The 21455-nt window shown below is 45.4% G+C and overlaps 1 protein-coding gene across 1 annotated transcript in view; it reads left to right on the top strand.

The window, feature by feature from the left end:
• The first annotated feature begins 382 nt into the window (after nucleotides 1-382).
• Nucleotides 383-21455, top strand: part of col6a3 (collagen, type VI, alpha 3) — a 39787-nt gene continuing 18714 nt past the window's right edge. Inside the window, exons 1-25 of the mRNA XM_062565261.1 lie at nucleotides 383-706; nucleotides 833-1417; nucleotides 2133-2732; nucleotides 2997-3590; nucleotides 3820-4419; nucleotides 4684-5277; nucleotides 5507-6106; nucleotides 6371-6964; nucleotides 7194-7793; nucleotides 8058-8651; nucleotides 8881-9480; nucleotides 9745-10338; nucleotides 10568-11167; nucleotides 11432-12025; nucleotides 12255-12854; nucleotides 13120-13713; nucleotides 13943-14542; nucleotides 14807-15400; nucleotides 15630-16229; nucleotides 16495-17088; nucleotides 17318-17917; nucleotides 18183-18776; nucleotides 19006-19605; nucleotides 19871-20464; nucleotides 20694-21293. Coding sequence (XP_062421245.1) covers nucleotides 502-706; nucleotides 833-1417; nucleotides 2133-2732; nucleotides 2997-3590; nucleotides 3820-4419; nucleotides 4684-5277; nucleotides 5507-6106; nucleotides 6371-6964; nucleotides 7194-7793; nucleotides 8058-8651; nucleotides 8881-9480; nucleotides 9745-10338; nucleotides 10568-11167; nucleotides 11432-12025; nucleotides 12255-12854; nucleotides 13120-13713; nucleotides 13943-14542; nucleotides 14807-15400; nucleotides 15630-16229; nucleotides 16495-17088; nucleotides 17318-17917; nucleotides 18183-18776; nucleotides 19006-19605; nucleotides 19871-20464; nucleotides 20694-21293 — 14524 coding nt within the window. The 5' untranslated portion in view covers nucleotides 383-501. The remainder of the gene's footprint in view (nucleotides 707-832; nucleotides 1418-2132; nucleotides 2733-2996; nucleotides 3591-3819; nucleotides 4420-4683; nucleotides 5278-5506; nucleotides 6107-6370; nucleotides 6965-7193; nucleotides 7794-8057; nucleotides 8652-8880; nucleotides 9481-9744; nucleotides 10339-10567; nucleotides 11168-11431; nucleotides 12026-12254; nucleotides 12855-13119; nucleotides 13714-13942; nucleotides 14543-14806; nucleotides 15401-15629; nucleotides 16230-16494; nucleotides 17089-17317; nucleotides 17918-18182; nucleotides 18777-19005; nucleotides 19606-19870; nucleotides 20465-20693; nucleotides 21294-21455) is intronic.

Below are 21455 nucleotides of genomic sequence, written 5' to 3'. Positions count from 1 at the left end.
TATAATATAGCTAGTTCTGTACGCAAGGTAACTGAACATTTGGAGGAATAATAGACTTTTCCTGAAAAATTTGATCATCAATTATTTTGCTTATATTCCTGTCTTTTTCCAGATCCCAACAGAAGAGACATAGTTTTCGTGCTTGATGGTTCTGATAATTCTCAACAAAGATTCCCAGATATTAAGGACTTTGTGCAGAGTATAGTGGTGGACCTTAATATTGATGCAAACAAAGATCGCGTGGCTGTGGTCCAATACAGCAGCACAGCACAGATTGATTTCAACCTAGGACGTTACACAACAGAGGATGATGTTCTCGATGCATTAAGAAGCCTCAATCACAAAGGAGGGTACCCTCACAACATTGGGGCAGCTCTCCAGTATGTGAGGGACTATGTATTTACTTCTGACTCAGGAAGTAGACTCCTTGAAGGAGTTCCACAGATACTCATACTACTGAGTAGTGGAAGATCTGGAGATGACATAAGAACCCCTGTCAGAATGCTAAAAGAGACTGGTGTCATATCAATTGCTGTTGGAACACCTGATGCGGACACTCTTGAGCTGCAGACAATATCTCATGACCCTAATTATGTGGTCTCTGTTACTGATTATGAGGAACTTCCCAATGCTAAGGAAGAAGTCTTGTCACTGATACAAAGTGCTTCCCATCACCCAGAGCAAACTGCTTCCTCAAAGGCTTTTGGTAAGATATAATATTTCAACCTTTTAGCTGAAGAATTTACTTTTTAGTTAACAGGGTTATGGGGACTGTCGCTTTGCCTGTAACTGCAAAAAATCATACGTGTGTACATCTTTGTCTTTGTTGCAGATACTGAGAAACATGATGTAGTATTTCTTATTGATGGATCACTTGACTCAAGAAATGGCTTTGAAGAGATACGACGCTTTGTTAAAACAATGGTTGAAAGTTTAAACATAGATGAGAACAGAGACCAAGTTGCTGTTGTTCAATACAACCGTGACTCCACAGTCAACTTCTACCTGAATTCCTATTCAACCAAGAATGATGTTCTCAATTCCATCGGAACAATAAGACACAAGTCGGGGAGACCCCTCAACATTGGCAAAGCACTTGAGTTTGTCAGAGACAATGTCTTTGCTGCTTCAGTTGGAGGCAGAAATGCAGAATCAGTCCCACAATATCTGTATGTTTTTAGTGGGGGAAGATCAGGGGATGATGTCAGAGGACCAGCACAGTCTCTCAAAGTGAATGGGATAAAGACTTTTACTATTGGATCAAATAATGCTGATACTTTGGAAATGCAAACCATCTCTTTCACGCCTGCATATTATTTTCATGTGACAAACTTCAACAATCTGCAAAGCATACATCTATCTGTGGAGGCCGCATTGAGGGGTACAGAAGACACAACTGAATTTCCAACTGTGAATGGTAAGACGTGAAAAAATGATTAGCATTTGAGACATGTTTTCTACATGGACTTAGAAGTTGCAGTATTGTTTACTAGGTGGAGATGTGTGAGCAAGTAAAAGACAAAGTTTAGATTTAGTCAGAGACCTTGCCAAACAAATGGAAATTGGGCCAAAAATCAAGATTATTTCAATAAGTAACAATATAAGTCACTTTGCCACAGGTCCTGATTGTAAATAACAAATACAATTATATGTATTTACCATGATCTCAAAGCACAGGTGAACACAAACCTTTACTGTGTGATTGTAGTCATTTCTGTCACCCTAATAAACTGTGCAGAAGATACCAGTCCCAGAGGCATCAATATCATACTCAGACCAATAACGACAAAGGTTTGACTTTGAAACTAGTTAAAAGCATAGTGAACAGTAACTAAAGTGTGTCTCATGCAACTGCAATAAAGATTCTAGCATTGTATGAGTATACATTTTATACCCTACAAGTGAGAACACGCTAATCATTTTTTAACAAAATCAAGAACATTCAAAAATAAGTGTATTACAGGACAGATCAGGTCAGCCAGCTCCAGTTTGACAAAATAACTGTCAGCATGTACAAAAGAAGTGATGTGTTGGCATAACAAGGGATGTTTGTTTGCTTTCTTTGACTGACATTTGCAAAGGAAAGATTTGACGCAATCATCTACAAATGTCTCAAACTTTATTTTGTCTAGTGAAAGGAAAGCCAAAAGAAAGAGATGTTGTGTTCTTGCTGGATGGATCTGATGGTACTAGAACTGGATTCCGAGCCATGCAAGACTTTGTCCAAAGAGTAGTAGAGAGACTTAGTGTTGATGATAGCAAAGACCGTGTCTCAGTGGTTCAGTACAGCAGAGATCCAACCGCCCACTTCTATTTGAACACATACGGGACAAAAGCCCAGATGCTTGACATCGTCAGAGGTTTGAGGCACAAAGGCGGAAGACCCCTCAACACTGGAGCAGCTCTCCAGTACGTGAGGGACAATGTTTTCACCGCCTCTGCCGGAAGCAGGCGCCTGGAAGGAGCTCCACAGGTCCTCATACTGCTAAGTGGTGGACGGTCTTCTGACAGTGTTGATGCAGCGGCCTCTGCTCTTAAACAGTTGGGTGTCTTGACCTTTGCAATTGGAACCAGGGGGTCTGATAGCAGAGAACTGCAGAAGATATCCCACGATGACAATTCTGCTGTCTCTGTGTCTGATTTCTCCGACCTTCAACTCATCCAAGAGCAACTTCAGTCCTCTTTGGAGGCTTTGGTTATTGACGTCGAAACAGAATCCCCAACTGAACTTGGTACGTAAACAAGCACTGCCTCTTGCTGTCCTGAAAGGCTTCTTGACTAGCTCCACCTACCGTGAGGGCTATGAATCCAGTGAAATACCTGTTTGGCTCAATGTTTTTTTGTTAAAAGAGGCTGCCGGGTACTTCCCTACTGTGAAAAGTTTGACAACGCAGGGGCGTGTCCTTTTCAAAGAAATAGCTCAGCAATTTATCATTGGTACAAAGGTGTACCTGTTGCAATGTTCTTTCATTCTTTGTCTTCCTGTCTTTTCTTAGTTTACACTACCCAAAAGGATATTGTTTTCCTTCTGGATGGCTCTGACGGCACAAGGAATGGCTTCCCTGCCATGCGTGATTTTGTTGAGAAAGCGGTTGAAAAACTACACGTGGGAGAAAGAAAAGACCGTGTCTCTGTAGTCCAATACAGCAGAGATGTAGAGGTCCAATTCAATTTGAATACATACTCCACAAAAGAAGATATTTTGGATTCCATAAGAGGGCTGAAGCACACAGGAGGCCGGCCTCTCAACACCGGGGCTGCCCTTCAATATGTCAGGGACAACGTCTTTACAAACCCCGCCGGGAGTCGGCGCCTGCAAGGGGTTCCACAGATTTTAATTCTACTAAATGGTGGGAGGTCTTTTGACAATGTAGATACTCCAGCGTCTGTTCTGAAACAGCAGGGCATCATTGTCATTGGCATTGGAACGAGGAACTCTGACACTGGGGAACTGCGAAAAGTATCACATCACCCTAATTACACTCTATCTGTGTCTGAATTCACTGAACTGCCCAGTGTCCAAGAACAGATTTCCTCTCTAATGAGCACAGTGGCTGTCAGGGCCACACCCATGACACCAACAGTAACTGGTAAGAAAGTAACTCAATCGACATTTCAAGAGTATGGTAGCATTTACTTCAACTGTATGAAAGTGTGTTTCCATTTGGTCACGTCAGCAAATGCCACTTTGGCAAGACTGTTGAGCTTGAAATGATAGAATATTTTTGAAACCTTTGCATTGACTTTCATCATCTGACTTTTGGACAGTGAGTGTTTGACACGTGAACCGAAATATAACTTTGACTCTATGTTTCCCAGTGGTGACAAAGCAAACGGGAAGAGATGTTGTGTTCTTGCTGGATGGATCTGATGGTACTAGAACTGGATTCCGAGCCATGCAAGACTTTGTCCAAAGAGTAGTAGAGAGACTTAGTGTTGATGATAGCAAAGACCGTGTCTCAGTGGTTCAGTACAGCAGAGATCCAACCGCCCACTTCTATTTGAACACATACGGGACAAAAGCCCAGATGCTTGACATCGTCAGAGGTTTGAGGCACAAAGGCGGAAGACCCCTCAACACTGGAGCAGCTCTCCAGTACGTGAGGGACAATGTTTTCACCGCCTCTGCCGGAAGCAGGCGCCTGGAAGGAGCTCCACAGGTCCTCATACTGCTAAGTGGTGGACGGTCTTCTGACAGTGTTGATGCAGCGGCCTCTGCTCTTAAACAGTTGGGTGTCTTGACCTTTGCAATTGGAACCAGGGGGTCTGATAGCAGAGAACTGCAGAAGATATCCCACGATGACAATTCTGCTGTCTCTGTGTCTGATTTCTCCGACCTTCAACTCATCCAAGAGCAACTTCAGTCCTCTTTGGAGGCTTTGGTTATTGACGTCGAAACAGAATCCCCAACTGAACTTGGTACGTAAACAAGCACTGCCTCTTGCTGTCCTGAAAGGCTTCTTGACTAGCTCCACCTACCGTGAGGGCTATGAATCCAGTGAAATACCTGTTTGGCTCAATGTTTTTTTGTTAAAAGAGGCTGCCGGGTACTTCCCTACTGTGAAAAGTTTGACAACGCAGGGGCGTGTCCTTTTCAAAGAAATAGCTCAGCAATTTATCATTGGTACAAAGGTGTACCTGTTGCAATGTTCTTTCATTCTTTGTCTTCCTGTCTTTTCTTAGTTTACACTACCCAAAAGGATATTGTTTTCCTTCTGGATGGCTCTGACGGCACAAGGAATGGCTTCCCTGCCATGCGTGATTTTGTTGAGAAAGCGGTTGAAAAACTACACGTGGGAGAAAGAAAAGACCGTGTCTCTGTAGTCCAATACAGCAGAGATGTAGAGGTCCAATTCAATTTGAATACATACTCCACAAAAGAAGATATTTTGGATTCCATAAGAGGGCTGAAGCACACAGGAGGCCGGCCTCTCAACACCGGGGCTGCCCTTCAATATGTCAGGGACAACGTCTTTACAAACCCCGCCGGGAGTCGGCGCCTGCAAGGGGTTCCACAGATTTTAATTCTACTAAATGGTGGGAGGTCTTTTGACAATGTAGATACTCCAGCGTCTGTTCTGAAACAGCAGGGCATCATTGTCATTGGCATTGGAACGAGGAACTCTGACACTGGGGAACTGCGAAAAGTATCACATCACCCTAATTACACTCTATCTGTGTCTGAATTCACTGAACTGCCCAGTGTCCAAGAACAGATTTCCTCTCTAATGAGCACAGTGGCTGTCAGGGCCACACCCATGACACCAACAGTAACTGGTAAGAAAGTAACTCAATCGACATTTCAAGAGTATGGTGGCATTTACTTCAACTGTATGAAAGTGTGTTTCCATTTGGTCACGTCAGCAAATGCCACTTTGGCAAGACTGTTGAGCTTGAAATGATAGAATATTTTTGAAACCTTTGCATTGACTTTCATCATCTGACTTTTGGACAGTGAGTGTTTGACACGTGAACCGAAATATAACTTTGACTCTATGTTTCCCAGTGGTGACAAAGCAAACGGGAAGAGATGTTGTGTTCTTGCTGGATGGATCTGATGGTACTAGAACTGGATTCCGAGCCATGCAAGACTTTGTCCAAAGAGTAGTAGAGAGACTTAGTGTTGATGATAGCAAAGACCGTGTCTCAGTGGTTCAGTACAGCAGAGATCCAACCGCCCACTTCTATTTGAACACATACGGGACAAAAGCCCAGATGCTTGACATCGTCAGAGGTTTGAGGCACAAAGGCGGAAGACCCCTCAACACTGGAGCAGCTCTCCAGTACGTGAGGGACAATGTTTTCACCGCCTCTGCCGGAAGCAGGCGCCTGGAAGGAGCTCCACAGGTCCTCATACTGCTAAGTGGTGGACGGTCTTCTGACAGTGTTGATGCAGCGGCCTCTGCTCTTAAACAGTTGGGTGTCTTGACCTTTGCAATTGGAACCAGGGGGTCTGATAGCAGAGAACTGCAGAAGATATCCCACGATGACAATTCTGCTGTCTCTGTGTCTGATTTCTCCGACCTTCAACTCATCCAAGAGCAACTTCAGTCCTCTTTGGAGGCTTTGGTTATTGACGTCGAAACAGAATCCCCAACTGAACTTGGTACGTAAACAAGCACTGCCTCTTGCTGTCCTGAAAGGCTTCTTGACTAGCTCCACCTACCGTGAGGGCTATGAATCCAGTGAAATACCTGTTTGGCTCAATGTTTTTTTGTTAAAAGAGGCTGCCGGGTACTTCCCTACTGTGAAAAGTTTGACAACGCAGGGGCGTGTCCTTTTCAAAGAAATAGCTCAGCAATTTATCATTGGTACAAAGGTGTACCTGTTGCAATGTTCTTTCATTCTTTGTCTTCCTGTCTTTTCTTAGTTTACACTACCCAAAAGGATATTGTTTTCCTTCTGGATGGCTCTGACGGCACAAGGAATGGCTTCCCTGCCATGCGTGATTTTGTTGAGAAAGCGGTTGAAAAACTACACGTGGGAGAAAGAAAAGACCGTGTCTCTGTAGTCCAATACAGCAGAGATGTAGAGGTCCAATTCAATTTGAATACATACTCCACAAAAGAAGATATTTTGGATTCCATAAGAGGGCTGAAGCACACAGGAGGCCGGCCTCTCAACACCGGGGCTGCCCTTCAATATGTCAGGGACAACGTCTTTACAAACCCCGCCGGGAGTCGGCGCCTGCAAGGGGTTCCACAGATTTTAATTCTACTAAATGGTGGGAGGTCTTTTGACAATGTAGATACTCCAGCGTCTGTTCTGAAACAGCAGGGCATCATTGTCATTGGCATTGGAACGAGGAACTCTGACACTGGGGAACTGCGAAAAGTATCACATCACCCTAATTACACTCTATCTGTGTCTGAATTCACTGAACTGCCCAGTGTCCAAGAACAGATTTCCTCTCTAATGAGCACAGTGGCTGTCAGGGCCACACCCATGACACCAACAGTAACTGGTAAGAAAGTAACTCAATCGACATTTCAAGAGTATGGTAGCATTTACTTCAACTGTATGAAAGTGTGTTTCCATTTGGTCACGTCAGCAAATGCCACTTTGGCAAGACTGTTGAGCTTGAAATGATAGAATATTTTTGAAACCTTTGCATTGACTTTCATCATCTGACTTTTGGACAGTGAGTGTTTGACACGTGAACCGAAATATAACTTTGACTCTATGTTTCCCAGTGGTGACAAAGCAAACGGGAAGAGATGTTGTGTTCTTGCTGGATGGATCTGATGGTACTAGAACTGGATTCCGAGCCATGCAAGACTTTGTCCAAAGAGTAGTAGAGAGACTTAGTGTTGATGATAGCAAAGACCGTGTCTCAGTGGTTCAGTACAGCAGAGATCCAACCGCCCACTTCTATTTGAACACATACGGGACAAAAGCCCAGATGCTTGACATCGTCAGAGGTTTGAGGCACAAAGGCGGAAGACCCCTCAACACTGGAGCAGCTCTCCAGTACGTGAGGGACAATGTTTTCACCGCCTCTGCCGGAAGCAGGCGCCTGGAAGGAGCTCCACAGGTCCTCATACTGCTAAGTGGTGGACGGTCTTCTGACAGTGTTGATGCAGCGGCCTCTGCTCTTAAACAGTTGGGTGTCTTGACCTTTGCAATTGGAACCAGGGGGTCTGATAGCAGAGAACTGCAGAAGATATCCCACGATGACAATTCTGCTGTCTCTGTGTCTGATTTCTCCGACCTTCAACTCGTCCAAGAGCAACTTCAGTCCTCTTTGGAGGCTTTGGTTATTGACGTCGAAACAGAATCCCCAACTGAACTTGGTACGTAAACAAGCACTGCCTCTTGCTGTCCTGAAAGGCTTCTTGACTAGCTCCACCTACCGTGAGGGCTATGAATCCAGTGAAATACCTGTTTGGCTCAATGTTTTTTTGTTAAAAGAGGCTGCCGGGTACTTCCCTACTGTGAAAAGTTTGACAACGCAGGGGCGTGTCCTTTTCAAAGAAATAGCTCAGCAATTTATCATTGGTACAAAGGTGTACCTGTTGCAATGTTCTTTCATTCTTTGTCTTCCTGTCTTTTCTTAGCTTACACTACCCAAAAGGATATTGTTTTCCTTCTGGATGGCTCTGACGGCACAAGGAATGGCTTCCCTGCCATGCGTGATTTTGTTGAGAAAGTGGTTGAAAAACTACACGTGGGAGAAAGAAAAGACCGTGTCTCTGTAGTCCAATACAGCAGAGATGTAGAGGTCCAATTCAATTTGAATACATACTCCACAAAAGAAGATATTTTGGATTCCATAAGAGGGCTGAAGCACAAAGGAGGCCGGCCTCTCAACACCGGGGCTGCCCTTCAATATGTCAGGGACAACGTCTTTACAAACCCCGCCGGGAGTCGGCGCCTGCAAGGGGTTCCACAGATTTTAATTCTACTAAATGGTGGGAGGTCTTTTGACAATGTAGATACTCCAGCGTCTGTTCTGAAACAGCAGGGCATCATTGTCATTGGCATTGGAACGAGGAACTCTGACACTGGGGAACTGCGAAAAGTATCACATCACCCTAATTACACTCTATCTGTGTCTGAATTCACTGAACTGCCCAGTGTCCAAGAACAGATTTCCTCTCTAATGAGCACAGTGGCTGTCAGGGCCACACCCATGACACCAACAGTAACTGGTAAGAAAGTAACTCAATCGACATTTCAAGAGTATGGTAGCATTTACTTCAACTGTATGAAAGTGTGTTTCCATTTGGTCACGTCAGCAAATGCCACTTTGGCAAGACTGTTGAGCTTGAAATGATAGAATATTTTTGAAACCTTTGCATTGACTTTCATCATCTGACTTTTGGACAGTGAGTGTTTGACACGTGAACCGAAATATAACTTTGACTCTATGTTTCCCAGTGGTGACAAAGCAAACGGGAAGAGATGTTGTGTTCTTGCTGGATGGATCTGATGGTACTAGAACTGGATTCCGAGCCATGCAAGACTTTGTCCAAAGAGTAGTAGAGAGACTTAGTGTTGATGATAGCAAAGACCGTGTCTCAGTGGTTCAGTACAGCAGAGATCCAACCGCCCACTTCTATTTGAACACATACGGGACAAAAGCCCAGATGCTTGACATCGTCAGAGGTTTGAGGCACAAAGGCGGAAGACCCCTCAACACTGGAGCAGCTCTCCAGTACGTGAGGGACAATGTTTTCACCGCCTCTGCCGGAAGCAGGCGCCTGGAAGGAGCTCCACAGGTCCTCATACTGCTAAGTGGTGGACGGTCTTCTGACAGTGTTGATGCAGCGGCCTCTGCTCTTAAACAGTTGGGTGTCTTGACCTTTGCAATTGGAACCAGGGGGTCTGATAGCAGAGAACTGCAGAAGATATCCCACGATGACAATTCTGCTGTCTCTGTGTCTGATTTCTCCGACCTTCAACTCGTCCAAGAGCAACTTCAGTCCTCTTTGGAGGCTTTGGTTATTGACGTCGAAACAGAATCCCCAACTGAACTTGGTACGTAAACAAGCACTGCCTCTTGCTGTCCTGAAAGGCTTCTTGACTAGCTCCACCTACCGTGAGGGCTATGAATCCAGTGAAATACCTGTTTGGCTCAATGTTTTTTTGTTAAAAGAGGCTGCCGGGTACTTCCCTACTGTGAAAAGTTTGACAACGCAGGGGCGTGTCCTTTTCAAAGAAATAGCTCAGCAATTTATCATTGGTACAAAGGTGTACCTGTTGCAATGTTCTTTCATTCTTTGTCTTCCTGTCTTTTCTTAGCTTACACTACCCAAAAGGATATTGTTTTCCTTCTGGATGGCTCTGACGGCACAAGGAATGGCTTCCCTGCCATGCGTGATTTTGTTGAGAAAGTGGTTGAAAAACTACACGTGGGAGAAAGAAAAGACCGTGTCTCTGTAGTCCAATACAGCAGAGATGTAGAGGTCCAATTCAATTTGAATACATACTCCACAAAAGAAGATATTTTGGATTCCATAAGAGGGCTGAAGCACAAAGGAGGCCGGCCTCTCAACACCGGGGCTGCCCTTCAATATGTCAGGGACAACGTCTTTACAAACCCCGCCGGGAGTCGGCGCCTGCAAGGGGTTCCACAGATTTTAATTCTACTAAATGGTGGGAGGTCTTTTGACAATGTAGATACTCCAGCGTCTGTTCTGAAACAGCAGGGCATCATTGTCATTGGCATTGGAACGAGGAACTCTGACACTGGGGAACTGCGAAAAGTATCACATCACCCTAATTACACTCTATCTGTGTCTGAATTCACTGAACTGCCCAGTGTCCAAGAACAGATTTCCTCTCTAATGAGCACAGTGGCTGTCAGGGCCACACCCATGACACCAACAGTAACTGGTAAGAAAGTAACTCAATCGACATTTCAAGAGTATGGTGGCATTTACTTCAACTGTATGAAAGTGTGTTTCCATTTGGTCACGTCAGCAAATGCCACTTTGGCAAGACTGTTGAGCTTGAAATGATAGAATATTTTTGAAACCTTTGCATTGACTTTCATCATCTGACTTTTGGACAGTGAGTGTTTGACACGTGAACCGAAATATAACTTTGACTCTATGTTTCCCAGTGGTGACAAAGCAAACGGGAAGAGATGTTGTGTTCTTGCTGGATGGATCTGATGGTACTAGAACTGGATTCCGAGCCATGCAAGACTTTGTCCAAAGAGTAGTAGAGAGACTTAGTGTTGATGATAGCAAAGACCGTGTCTCAGTGGTTCAGTACAGCAGAGATCCAACCGCCCACTTCTATTTGAACACATACGGGACAAAAGCCCAGATGCTTGACATCGTCAGAGGTTTGAGGCACAAAGGCGGAAGACCCCTCAACACTGGAGCAGCTCTCCAGTACGTGAGGGACAATGTTTTCACCGCCTCTGCCGGAAGCAGGCGCCTGGAAGGAGCTCCACAGGTCCTCATACTGCTAAGTGGTGGACGGTCTTCTGACAGTGTTGATGCAGCGGCCTCTGCTCTTAAACAGTTGGGTGTCTTGACCTTTGCAATTGGAACCAGGGGGTCTGATAGCAGAGAACTGCAGAAGATATCCCACGATGACAATTCTGCTGTCTCTGTGTCTGATTTCTCCGACCTTCAACTCGTCCAAGAGCAACTTCAGTCCTCTTTGGAGGCTTTGGTTATTGACGTCGAAACAGAATCCCCAACTGAACTTGGTACGTAAACAAGCACTGCCTCTTGCTGTCCTGAAAGGCTTCTTGACTAGCTCCACCTACCGTGAGGGCTATGAATCCAGTGAAATACCTGTTTGGCTCAATGTTTTTTTGTTAAAAGAGGCTGCCGGGTACTTCCCTACTGTGAAAAGTTTGACAACGCAGGGGCGTGTCCTTTTCAAAGAAATAGCTCAGCAATTTATCATTGGTACAAAGGTGTACCTGTTGCAATGTTCTTTCATTCTTTGTCTTCCTGTCTTTTCTTAGCTTACACTACCCAAAAGGATATTGTTTTCCTTCTGGATGGCTCTGACGGCACAAGGAATGGCTTCCCTGCCATGCGTGATTTTGTTGAGAAAGTGGTTGAAAAACTACACGTGGGAGAAAGAAAAGACCGTGTCTCTGTAGTCCAATACAGCAGAGATGTAGAGGTCCAATTCAATTTGAATACATACTCCACAAAAGAAGATATTTTGGATTCCATAAGAGGGCTGAAGCACAAAGGAGGCCGGCCTCTCAACACCGGGGCTGCCCTTCAATATGTCAGGGACAACGTCTTTACAAACCCCGCCGGGAGTCGGCGCCTGCAAGGGGTTCCACAGATTTTAATTCTACTAAATGGTGGGAGGTCTTTTGACAATGTAGATACTCCAGCGTCTGTTCTGAAACAGCAGGGCATCATTGTCATTGGCATTGGAACGAGGAACTCTGACACTGGGGAACTGCGAAAAGTATCACATCACCCTAATTACACTCTATCTGTGTCTGAATTCACTGAACTGCCCAGTGTCCAAGAACAGATTTCCTCTCTAATGAGCACAGTGGCTGTCAGGGCCACACCCATGACACCAACAGTAACTGGTAAGAAAGTAACTCAATCGACATTTCAAGAGTATGGTGGCATTTACTTCAACTGTATGAAAGTGTGTTTCCATTTGGTCACGTCAGCAAATGCCACTTTGGCAAGACTGTTGAGCTTGAAATGATAGAATATTTTTGAAACCTTTGCATTGACTTTCATCATCTGACTTTTGGACAGTGAGTGTTTGACACGTGAACCGAAATATAACTTTGACTCTATGTTTCCCAGTGGTGACAAAGCAAACGGGAAGAGATGTTGTGTTCTTGCTGGATGGATCTGATGGTACTAGAACTGGATTCCGAGCCATGCAAGACTTTGTCCAAAGAGTAGTAGAGAGACTTAGTGTTGATGATAGCAAAGACCGTGTCTCAGTGGTTCAGTACAGCAGAGATCCAACCGCCCACTTCTATTTGAACACATACGGGACAAAAGCCCAGATGCTTGACATCGTCAGAGGTTTGAGGCACAAAGGCGGAAGACCCCTCAACACTGGAGCAGCTCTCCAGTACGTGAGGGACAATGTTTTCACCGCCTCTGCCGGAAGCAGGCGCCTGGAAGGAGCTCCACAGGTCCTCATACTGCTAAGTGGTGGACGGTCTTCTGACAGTGTTGATGCAGCGGCCTCTGCTCTTAAACAGTTGGGTGTCTTGACCTTTGCAATTGGAACCAGGGGGTCTGATAGCAGAGAACTGCAGAAGATATCCCACGATGACAATTCTGCTGTCTCTGTGTCTGATTTCTCCGACCTTCAACTCGTCCAAGAGCAACTTCAGTCCTCTTTGGAGGCTTTGGTTATTGACGTCGAAACAGAATCCCCAACTGAACTTGGTACGTAAACAAGCACTGCCTCTTGCTGTCCTGAAAGGCTTCTTGACTAGCTCCACCTACCGTGAGGGCTATGAATCCAGTGAAATACCTGTTTGGCTCAATGTTTTTTTGTTAAAAGAGGCTGCCGGGTACTTCCCTACTGTGAAAAAGTTTGACAACGCAGGGGCGTGTCCTTTTCAAAGAAATAGCTCAGCAATTTATCATTGGTACAAAGGTGTACCTGTTGCAATGTTCTTTCATTCTTTGTCTTCCTGTCTTTTCTTAGCTTACACTACCCAAAAGGATATTGTTTTCCTTCTGGATGGCTCTGACGGCACAAGGAATGGCTTCCCTGCCATGCGTGATTTTGTTGAGAAAGTGGTTGAAAAACTACACGTGGGAGAAAGAAAAGACCGTGTCTCTGTAGTCCAATACAGCAGAGATGTAGAGGTCCAATTCAATTTGAATACATACTCCACAAAAGAAGATATTTTGGATTCCATAAGAGGGCTGAAGCACAAAGGAGGCCGGCCTCTCAACACCGGGGCTGCCCTTCAATATGTCAGGGACAACGTCTTTACAAACCCCGCCGGGAGTCGGCGCCTGCAAGGGGTTCCACAGATTTTAATTCTACTAAATGGTGGGAGGTCTTTTGACAATGTAGATACTCCAGCGTCTGTTCTGAAACAGCAGGGCATCATTGTCATTGGCATTGGAACGAGGAACTCTGACACTGGGGAACTGCGAAAAGTATCACATCACCCTAATTACACTCTATCTGTGTCTGAATTCACTGAACTGCCCAGTGTCCAAGAACAGATTTCCTCTCTAATGAGCACAGTGGCTGTCAGGGCCACACCCATGACACCAACAGTAACTGGTAAGAAAGTAACTCAATCGACATTTCAAGAGTATGGTAGCATTTACTTCAACTGTATGAAAGTGTGTTTCCATTTGGTCACGTCAGCAAATGCCACTTTGGCAAGACTGTTGAGCTTGAAATGATAGAATATTTTTGAAACCTTTGCATTGACTTTCATCATCTGACTTTTGGACAGTGAGTGTTTGACACGTGAACCGAAATATAACTTTGACTCTATGTTTCCCAGTGGTGACAAAGCAAACGGGAAGAGATGTTGTGTTCTTGCTGGATGGATCTGATGGTACTAGAACTGGATTCCGAGCCATGCAAGACTTTGTCCAAAGAGTAGTAGAGAGACTTAGTGTTGATGATAGCAAAGACCGTGTCTCAGTGGTTCAGTACAGCAGAGATCCAACCGCCCACTTCTATTTGAACACATACGGGACAAAAGCCCAGATGCTTGACATCGTCAGAGGTTTGAGGCACAAAGGCGGAAGACCCCTCAACACTGGAGCAGCTCTCCAGTACGTGAGGGACAATGTTTTCACCGCCTCTGCCGGAAGCAGGCGCCTGGAAGGAGCTCCACAGGTCCTCATACTGCTAAGTGGTGGACGGTCTTCTGACAGTGTTGATGCAGCGGCCTCTGCTCTTAAACAGTTGGGTGTCTTGACCTTTGCAATTGGAACCAGGGGGTCTGATAGCAGAGAACTGCAGAAGATATCCCACGATGACAATTCTGCTGTCTCTGTGTCTGATTTCTCCGACCTTCAACTCGTCCAAGAGCAACTTCAGTCCTCTTTGGAGGCTTTGGTTATTGACGTCGAAACAGAATCCCCAACTGAACTTGGTACGTAAACAAGCACTGCCTCTTGCTGTCCTGAAAGGCTTCTTGACTAGCTCCACCTACCGTGAGGGCTATGAATCCAGTGAAATACCTGTTTGGCTCAATGTTTTTTTGTTAAAAGAGGCTGCCGGGTACTTCCCTACTGTGAAAAGTTTGACAACGCAGGGGCGTGTCCTTTTCAAAGAAATAGCTCAGCAATTTATCATTGGTACAAAGGTGTACCTGTTGCAATGTTCTTTCATTCTTTGTCTTCCTGTCTTTTCTTAGCTTACACTACCCAAAAGGATATTGTTTTCCTTCTGGATGGCTCTGACGGCACAAGGAATGGCTTCCCTGCCATGCGTGATTTTGTTGAGAAAGTGGTTGAAAAACTACACGTGGGAGAAAGAAAAGACCGTGTCTCTGTAGTCCAATACAGCAGAGATGTAGAGGTCCAATTCAATTTGAATACATACTCCACAAAAGAAGATATTTTGGATTCCATAAGAGGGCTGAAGCACAAAGGAGGCCGGCCTCTCAACACCGGGGCTGCCCTTCAATATGTCAGGGACAACGTCTTTACAAACCCCGCCGGGAGTCGGCGCCTGCAAGGGGTTCCACAGATTTTAATTCTACTAAATGGTGGGAGGTCTTTTGACAATGTAGATACTCCAGCGTCTGTTCTGAAACAGCAGGGCATCATTGTCATTGGCATTGGAACGAGGAACTCTGACACTGGGGAACTGCGAAAAGTATCACATCACCCTAATTACACTCTATCTGTGTCTGAATTCACTGAACTGCCCAGTGTCCAAGAACAGATTTCCTCTCTAATGAGCACAGTGGCTGTCAGGGCCACACCCATGACACCAACAGTAACTGGTAAGAAAGTAACTCAATCGACATTTCAAGAGTATGGTAGCATTTACTTCAACTGTATGAAAGTGTGTTTCCATTTGGTCACGTCAGCAAATGCCACTTTGGCAAGACTGTTGAGCTTGAAATGATAGAATATTTTTGAAACCTTTGCATTGACTTTCATCATCTGACTTTTGGACAGTGAGTGTTTGACACGTGAACCGAAATATAACTTTGACTCTATGTTTCCCAGTGGTGACAAAGCAAACGGGAAGAGATGTTGTGTTCTTGCTGGATGGATCTGATGGTACTAGAACTGGATTCCGAGCCATGCAAGACTTTGTCCAAAGAGTAGTAGAGAGACTTAGTGTTGATGATAGCAAAGACCGTGTCTCAGTGGTTCAGTACAGCAGAGATCCAACCGCCCACTTCTATTTGAACACATACGGGACAAAAGCCCAGATGCTTGACATCGTCAGAGGTTTGAGGCACAAAGGCGGAAGACCCCTCAACACTGGAGCAGCTCTCCAGTACGTGAGGGACAATGTTTTCACCGCCTCTGCCGGAAGCAGGCGCCTGGAAGGAGCTCCACAGGTCCTCATACTGCTAAGTGGTGGACGGTCTTCTGACAGTGTTGATGCAGCGGCCTCTGCTCTTAAACAGTTGGGTGTCTTGACCTTTGCAATTGGAACCAGGGGGTCTGATAGCAGAGAACTGCAGAAGATATCCCACGATGACAATTCTGCTGTCTCTGTGTCTGATTTCTCCGACCTTCAACTCGTCCAAGAGCAACTTCAGTCCTCTTTGGAGGCTTTGGTTATTGACGTCGAAACAGAATCCCCAACTGAACTTGGTACGTAAACAAGCACTGCCTCTTGCTGTCCTGAAAGGCTTCTTGACTAGCTCCACCTACCGTGAGGGCTATGAATCCAGTGAAATACCTGTTTGGCTCAATGTTTTTTTGTTAAAAGAGGCTGCCGGGTACTTCCCTACTGTGAAAAAGTTTGACAACGCAGGGGCGTGTCCTTTTCAAAGAAATAGCTCAGCAATTTATCATTGGTACAAAGGTGTACCTGTTGCAATGTTCTTTCATTCTTTGTCTTCCTGTCTTTTCTTAGCTTACACTACCCAAAAGGATATTGTTTTCCTTCTGGATGGCTCTGACGGCACAAGGAATGGCTTCCCTGCCATGCGTGATTTTGTTGAGAAAGTGGTTGAAAAACTACACGTGGGAGAAAGAAAAGACCGTGTCTCTGTAGTCCAATACAGCAGAGATGTAGAGGTCCAATTCAATTTGAATACATACTCCACAAAAGAAGATATTTTGGATTCCATAAGAGGGCTGAAGCACAAAGGAGGCCGGCCTCTCAACACCGGGGCTGCCCTTCAATATGTCAGGGACAACGTCTTTACAAACCCCGCCGGGAGTCGGCGCCTGCAAGGGGTTCCACAGATTTTAATTCTACTAAATGGTGGGAGGTCTTTTGACAATGTAGATACTCCAGCGTCTGTTCTGAAACAGCAGGGCATCATTGTCATTGGCATTGGAACGAGGAACTCTGACACTGGGGAACTGCGAAAAGTATCACATCACCCTAATTACACTCTATCTGTGTCTGAATTCACTGAACTGCCCAGTGTCCAAGAACAGATTTCCTCTCTAATGAGCACAGTGGCTGTCAGGGCCACACCCATGACACCAACAGTAACTGGTAAGAAAGTAACTCAATCGACATTTCAAGAGTATGGTGGCATTTACTTCAACTGTATGAAAGTGTGTTTCCATTTGGTCACGTCAGCAAATGCCACTTTGGCAAGACTGTTGAGCTTGAAATGATAGAATATTTTTGAAACCTTTGCATTGACTTTCATCATCTGACTTTTGGACAGTGAGTGTTTGACACGTGAACCGAAATATAACTTTGACTCTATGTTTCCCAGTGGTGACAAAGCAAACGGGAAGAGATGTTGTGTTCTTGCTGGATGGATCTGATGGTACTAGAACTGGATTCCGAGCCATGCAAGACTTTGTCCAAAGAGTAGTAGAGAGACTTAGTGTTGATGATAGCAAAGACCGTGTCTCAGTGGTTCAGTACAGCAGAGATCCAACCGCCCACTTCTATTTGAACACATACGGGACAAAAGCCCAGATGCTTGACATCGTCAGAGGTTTGAGGCACAAAGGCGGAAGACCCCTCAACACTGGAGCAGCTCTCCAGTACGTGAGGGACAATGTTTTCACCGCCTCTGCCGGAAGCAGGCGCCTGGAAGGAGCTCCACAGGTCCTCATACTGCTAAGTGGTGGACGGTCTTCTGACAGTGTTGATGCAGCGGCCTCTGCTCTTAAACAGTTGGGTGTCTTGACCTTTGCAATTGGAACCAGGGGGTCTGATAGCAGAGAACTGCAGAAGATATCCCACGATGACAATTCTGCTGTCTCTGTGTCTGATTTCTCCGACCTTCAACTCGTCCAAGAGCAACTTCAGTCCTCTTTGGAGGCTTTGGTTATTGACGTCGAAACAGAATCCCCAACTGAACTTGGTACGTAAACAAGCACTGCCTCTTGCTGTCCTGAAAGGCTTCTTGACTAGCTCCACCTACCGTGAGGGCTATGAATCCAGTGAAATACCTGTTTGGCTCAATGTTTTTTTGTTAAAAGAGGCTGCCGGGTACTTCCCTACTGTGAAAAAGTTTGACAACGCAGGGGCGTGTCCTTTTCAAAGAAATAGCTCAGCAATTTATCATTGGTACAAAGGTGTACCTGTTGCAATGTTCTTTCATTCTTTGTCTTCCTGTCTTTTCTTAGCTTACACTACCCAAAAGGATATTGTTTTCCTTCTGGATGGCTCTGACGGCACAAGGAATGGCTTCCCTGCCATGCGTGATTTTGTTGAGAAAGTGGTTGAAAAACTACACGTGGGAGAAAGAAAAGACCGTGTCTCTGTAGTCCAATACAGCAGAGATGTAGAGGTCCAATTCAATTTGAATACATACTCCACAAAAGAAGATATTTTGGATTCCATAAGAGGGCTGAAGCACAAAGGAGGCCGGCCTCTCAACACCGGGGCTGCCCTTCAATATGTCAGGGACAACGTCTTTACAAACCCCGCCGGGAGTCGGCGCCTGCAAGGGGTTCCACAGATTTTAATTCTACTAAATGGTGGGAGGTCTTTTGACAATGTAGATACTCCAGCGTCTGTTCTGAAACAGCAGGGCATCATTGTCATTGGCATTGGAACGAGGAACTCTGACACTGGGGAACTGCGAAAAGTATCACATCACCCTAATTACACTCTATCTGTGTCTGAATTCACTGAACTGCCCAGTGTCCAAGAACAGATTTCCTCTCTAATGAGCACAGTGGCTGTCAGGGCCACACCCATGACACCAACAGTAACTGGTAAGAAAGTAACTCAATCGACATTTCAAGAGTATGGTGGCATTTACTTCAACTGTATGAAAGTGTGTTTCCATTTGGTCACGTCAGCAAATGCCACTTTGGCAAGACTGTTGAGCTTGAAATGATAGAATATTTTTGAAACCTTTGCATTGACTTTCATCATCTGACTTTTGGACAGTGAGTGTTTGACACGTGAACCGAAATATAACTTTGACTCTATGTTTCCCAGTGGTGACAAAGCAAACGGGAAGAGATGTTGTGTTCTTGCTGGATGGATCTGATGGTACTAGAACTGGATTCCGAGCCATGCAAGACTTTGTCCAAAGAGTAGTAGAGAGACTTAGTGTTGATGATAGCAAAGACCGTGTCTCAGTGGTTCAGTACAGCAGAGATCCAACCGCCCACTTCTATTTGAACACATACGGGACAAAAGCCCAGATGCTTGACATCGTCAGAGGTTTGAGGCACAAAGGCGGAAGACCCCTCAACACTGGAGCAGCTCTCCAGTACGTGAGGGACAATGTTTTCACCGCCTCTGCCGGAAGCAGGCGCCTGGAAGGAGCTCCACAGGTCCTCATACTGCTAAGTGGTGGACGGTCTTCTGACAGTGTTGATGCAGCGGCCTCTGCTCTTAAACAGTTGGGTGTCTTGACCTTTGCAATTGGAACCAGGGGGTCTGATAGCAGAGAACTGCAGAAGATATCCCACGATGACAATTCTGCTGTCTCTGTGTCTGATTTCTCCGACCTTCAACTCGTCCAAGAGCAACTTCAGTCCTCTTTGGAGGCTTTGGTTATTGACGTCGAAACAGAATCCCCAACTGAACTTGGTACGTAAACAAGCACTGCCTCTTGCTGTCCTGAAAGGCTTCTTGACTAGCTCCACCTACCGTGAGGGCTATGAATCCAGTGAAATACCTGTTTGGCTCAATGTTTTTTTGTTAAAAGAGGCTGCCGGGTACTTCCCTACTGTGAAAAAGTTTGACAACGCAGGGGCGTGTCCTTTTCAAAGAAATAGCTCAGCAATTTATCATTGGTACAAAGGTGTACCTGTTGCAATGTTCTTTCATTCTTTGTCTTCCTGTCTTTTCTTAGCTTACACTACCCAAAAGGATATTGTTTTCCTTCTGGATGGCTCTGACGGCACAAGGAATGGCTTCCCTGCCATGCGTGATTTTGTTGAGAAAGTGGTTGAAAAACTACACGTGGGAGAAAGAAAAGACCGTGTCTCTGTAGTCCAATACAGCAGAGATGTAGAGGTCCAATTCAATTTGAATACATACTCCACAAAAGAAGATATTTTGGATTCCATAAGAGGGCTGAAGCACAAAGGAGGCCGGCCTCTCAACACCGGGGCTGCCCTTCAATATGTCAGGGACAACGTCTTTACAAACCCCGCCGGGAGTCGGCGCCTGCAAGGGGTTCCACAGATTTTAATTCTACTAAATGGTGGGAGGTCTTTTGACAATGTAGATACTCCAGCGTCTGTTCTGAAACAGCAGGGCATCATTGTCATTGGCATTGGAACGAGGAACTCTGACACTGGGGAACTGCGAAAAGTATCACATCACCCTAATTACACTCTATCTGTGTCTGAATTCACTGAACTGCCCAGTGTCCAAGAACAGATTTCCTCTCTAATGAGCACAGTGGCTGTCAGGGCCACACCCATGACACCAACAGTAACTGGTAAGAAAGTAACTCAATCGACATTTCAAGAGTATGGTGGCATTTACTTCAACTGTATGAAAGTGTGTTTCCATTTGGTCACGTCAGCAAATGCCACTTTGGCAAGACTGTTGAGCTTGAAATGATAGAATATTTTTGAAACCTTTGCATTGACTTTCATCATCTGACTTTTGGACAGTGAGTGTTTGACACGTGAACCGAAATATAACTTTGACTCTATGTTTCCCAGTGGTGACAAAGCAAACGGGAAGAGATGTTGTGTTCTTGCTGGATGGATCTGATGGTACTAGAACTGGATTCCGAGCCATGCAAGACTTTGTCCAAAGAGTAGTAGAGAGACTTAGTGTTGATGATAGCAAAGACCGTGTCTCAGTGGTTCAGTACAGCAGAGATCCAACCGCCCACTTCTATTTGAACACATACGGGACAAAAGCCCAGATGCTTGACATCGTCAGAGGTTTGAGGCACAAAGGCGGAAGACCCCTCAACACTGGAGCAGCTCTCCAGTACGTGAGGGACAATGTTTTCACCGCCTCTGCCGGAAGCAGGCGCCTGGAAGGAGCTCCACAGGTCCTCATACTGCTAAGTGGTGGACGGTCTTCTGACAGTGTTGATGCAGCGGCCTCTGCTCTTAAACAGTTGGGTGTCTTGACCTTTGCAATTGGAACCAGGGGGTCTGATAGCAGAGAACTGCAGAAGATATCCCACGATGACAATTCTGCTGTCTCTGTGTCTGATTTCTCCGACCTTCAACTCGTCCAAGAGCAACTTCAGTCCTCTTTGGAGGCTTTGGTTATTGACGTCGAAACAGAATCCCCAACTGAACTTGGTACGTAAACAAGCACTGCCTCTTGCTGTCCTGAAAGGCTTCTTGACTAGCTCCACCTACCGTGAGGGCTATGAATCCAGTGAAATACCTGTTTGGCTCAATGTTTTTTTGTTAAAAGAGGCTGCCGGGTACTTCCCTACTGTGAAAAAGTTTGACAACGCA

The sequence above is a fragment of the Pungitius pungitius genome, chromosome 10 (assembly GCF_949316345.1).
Source record: "Pungitius pungitius chromosome 10, fPunPun2.1, whole genome shotgun sequence".
In the NCBI taxonomy this organism is placed as follows: Eukaryota; Metazoa; Chordata; class Actinopteri; order Perciformes; family Gasterosteidae; genus Pungitius; species Pungitius pungitius.
This window is presented reverse-complemented; position numbering and strand designations above follow the sequence as displayed.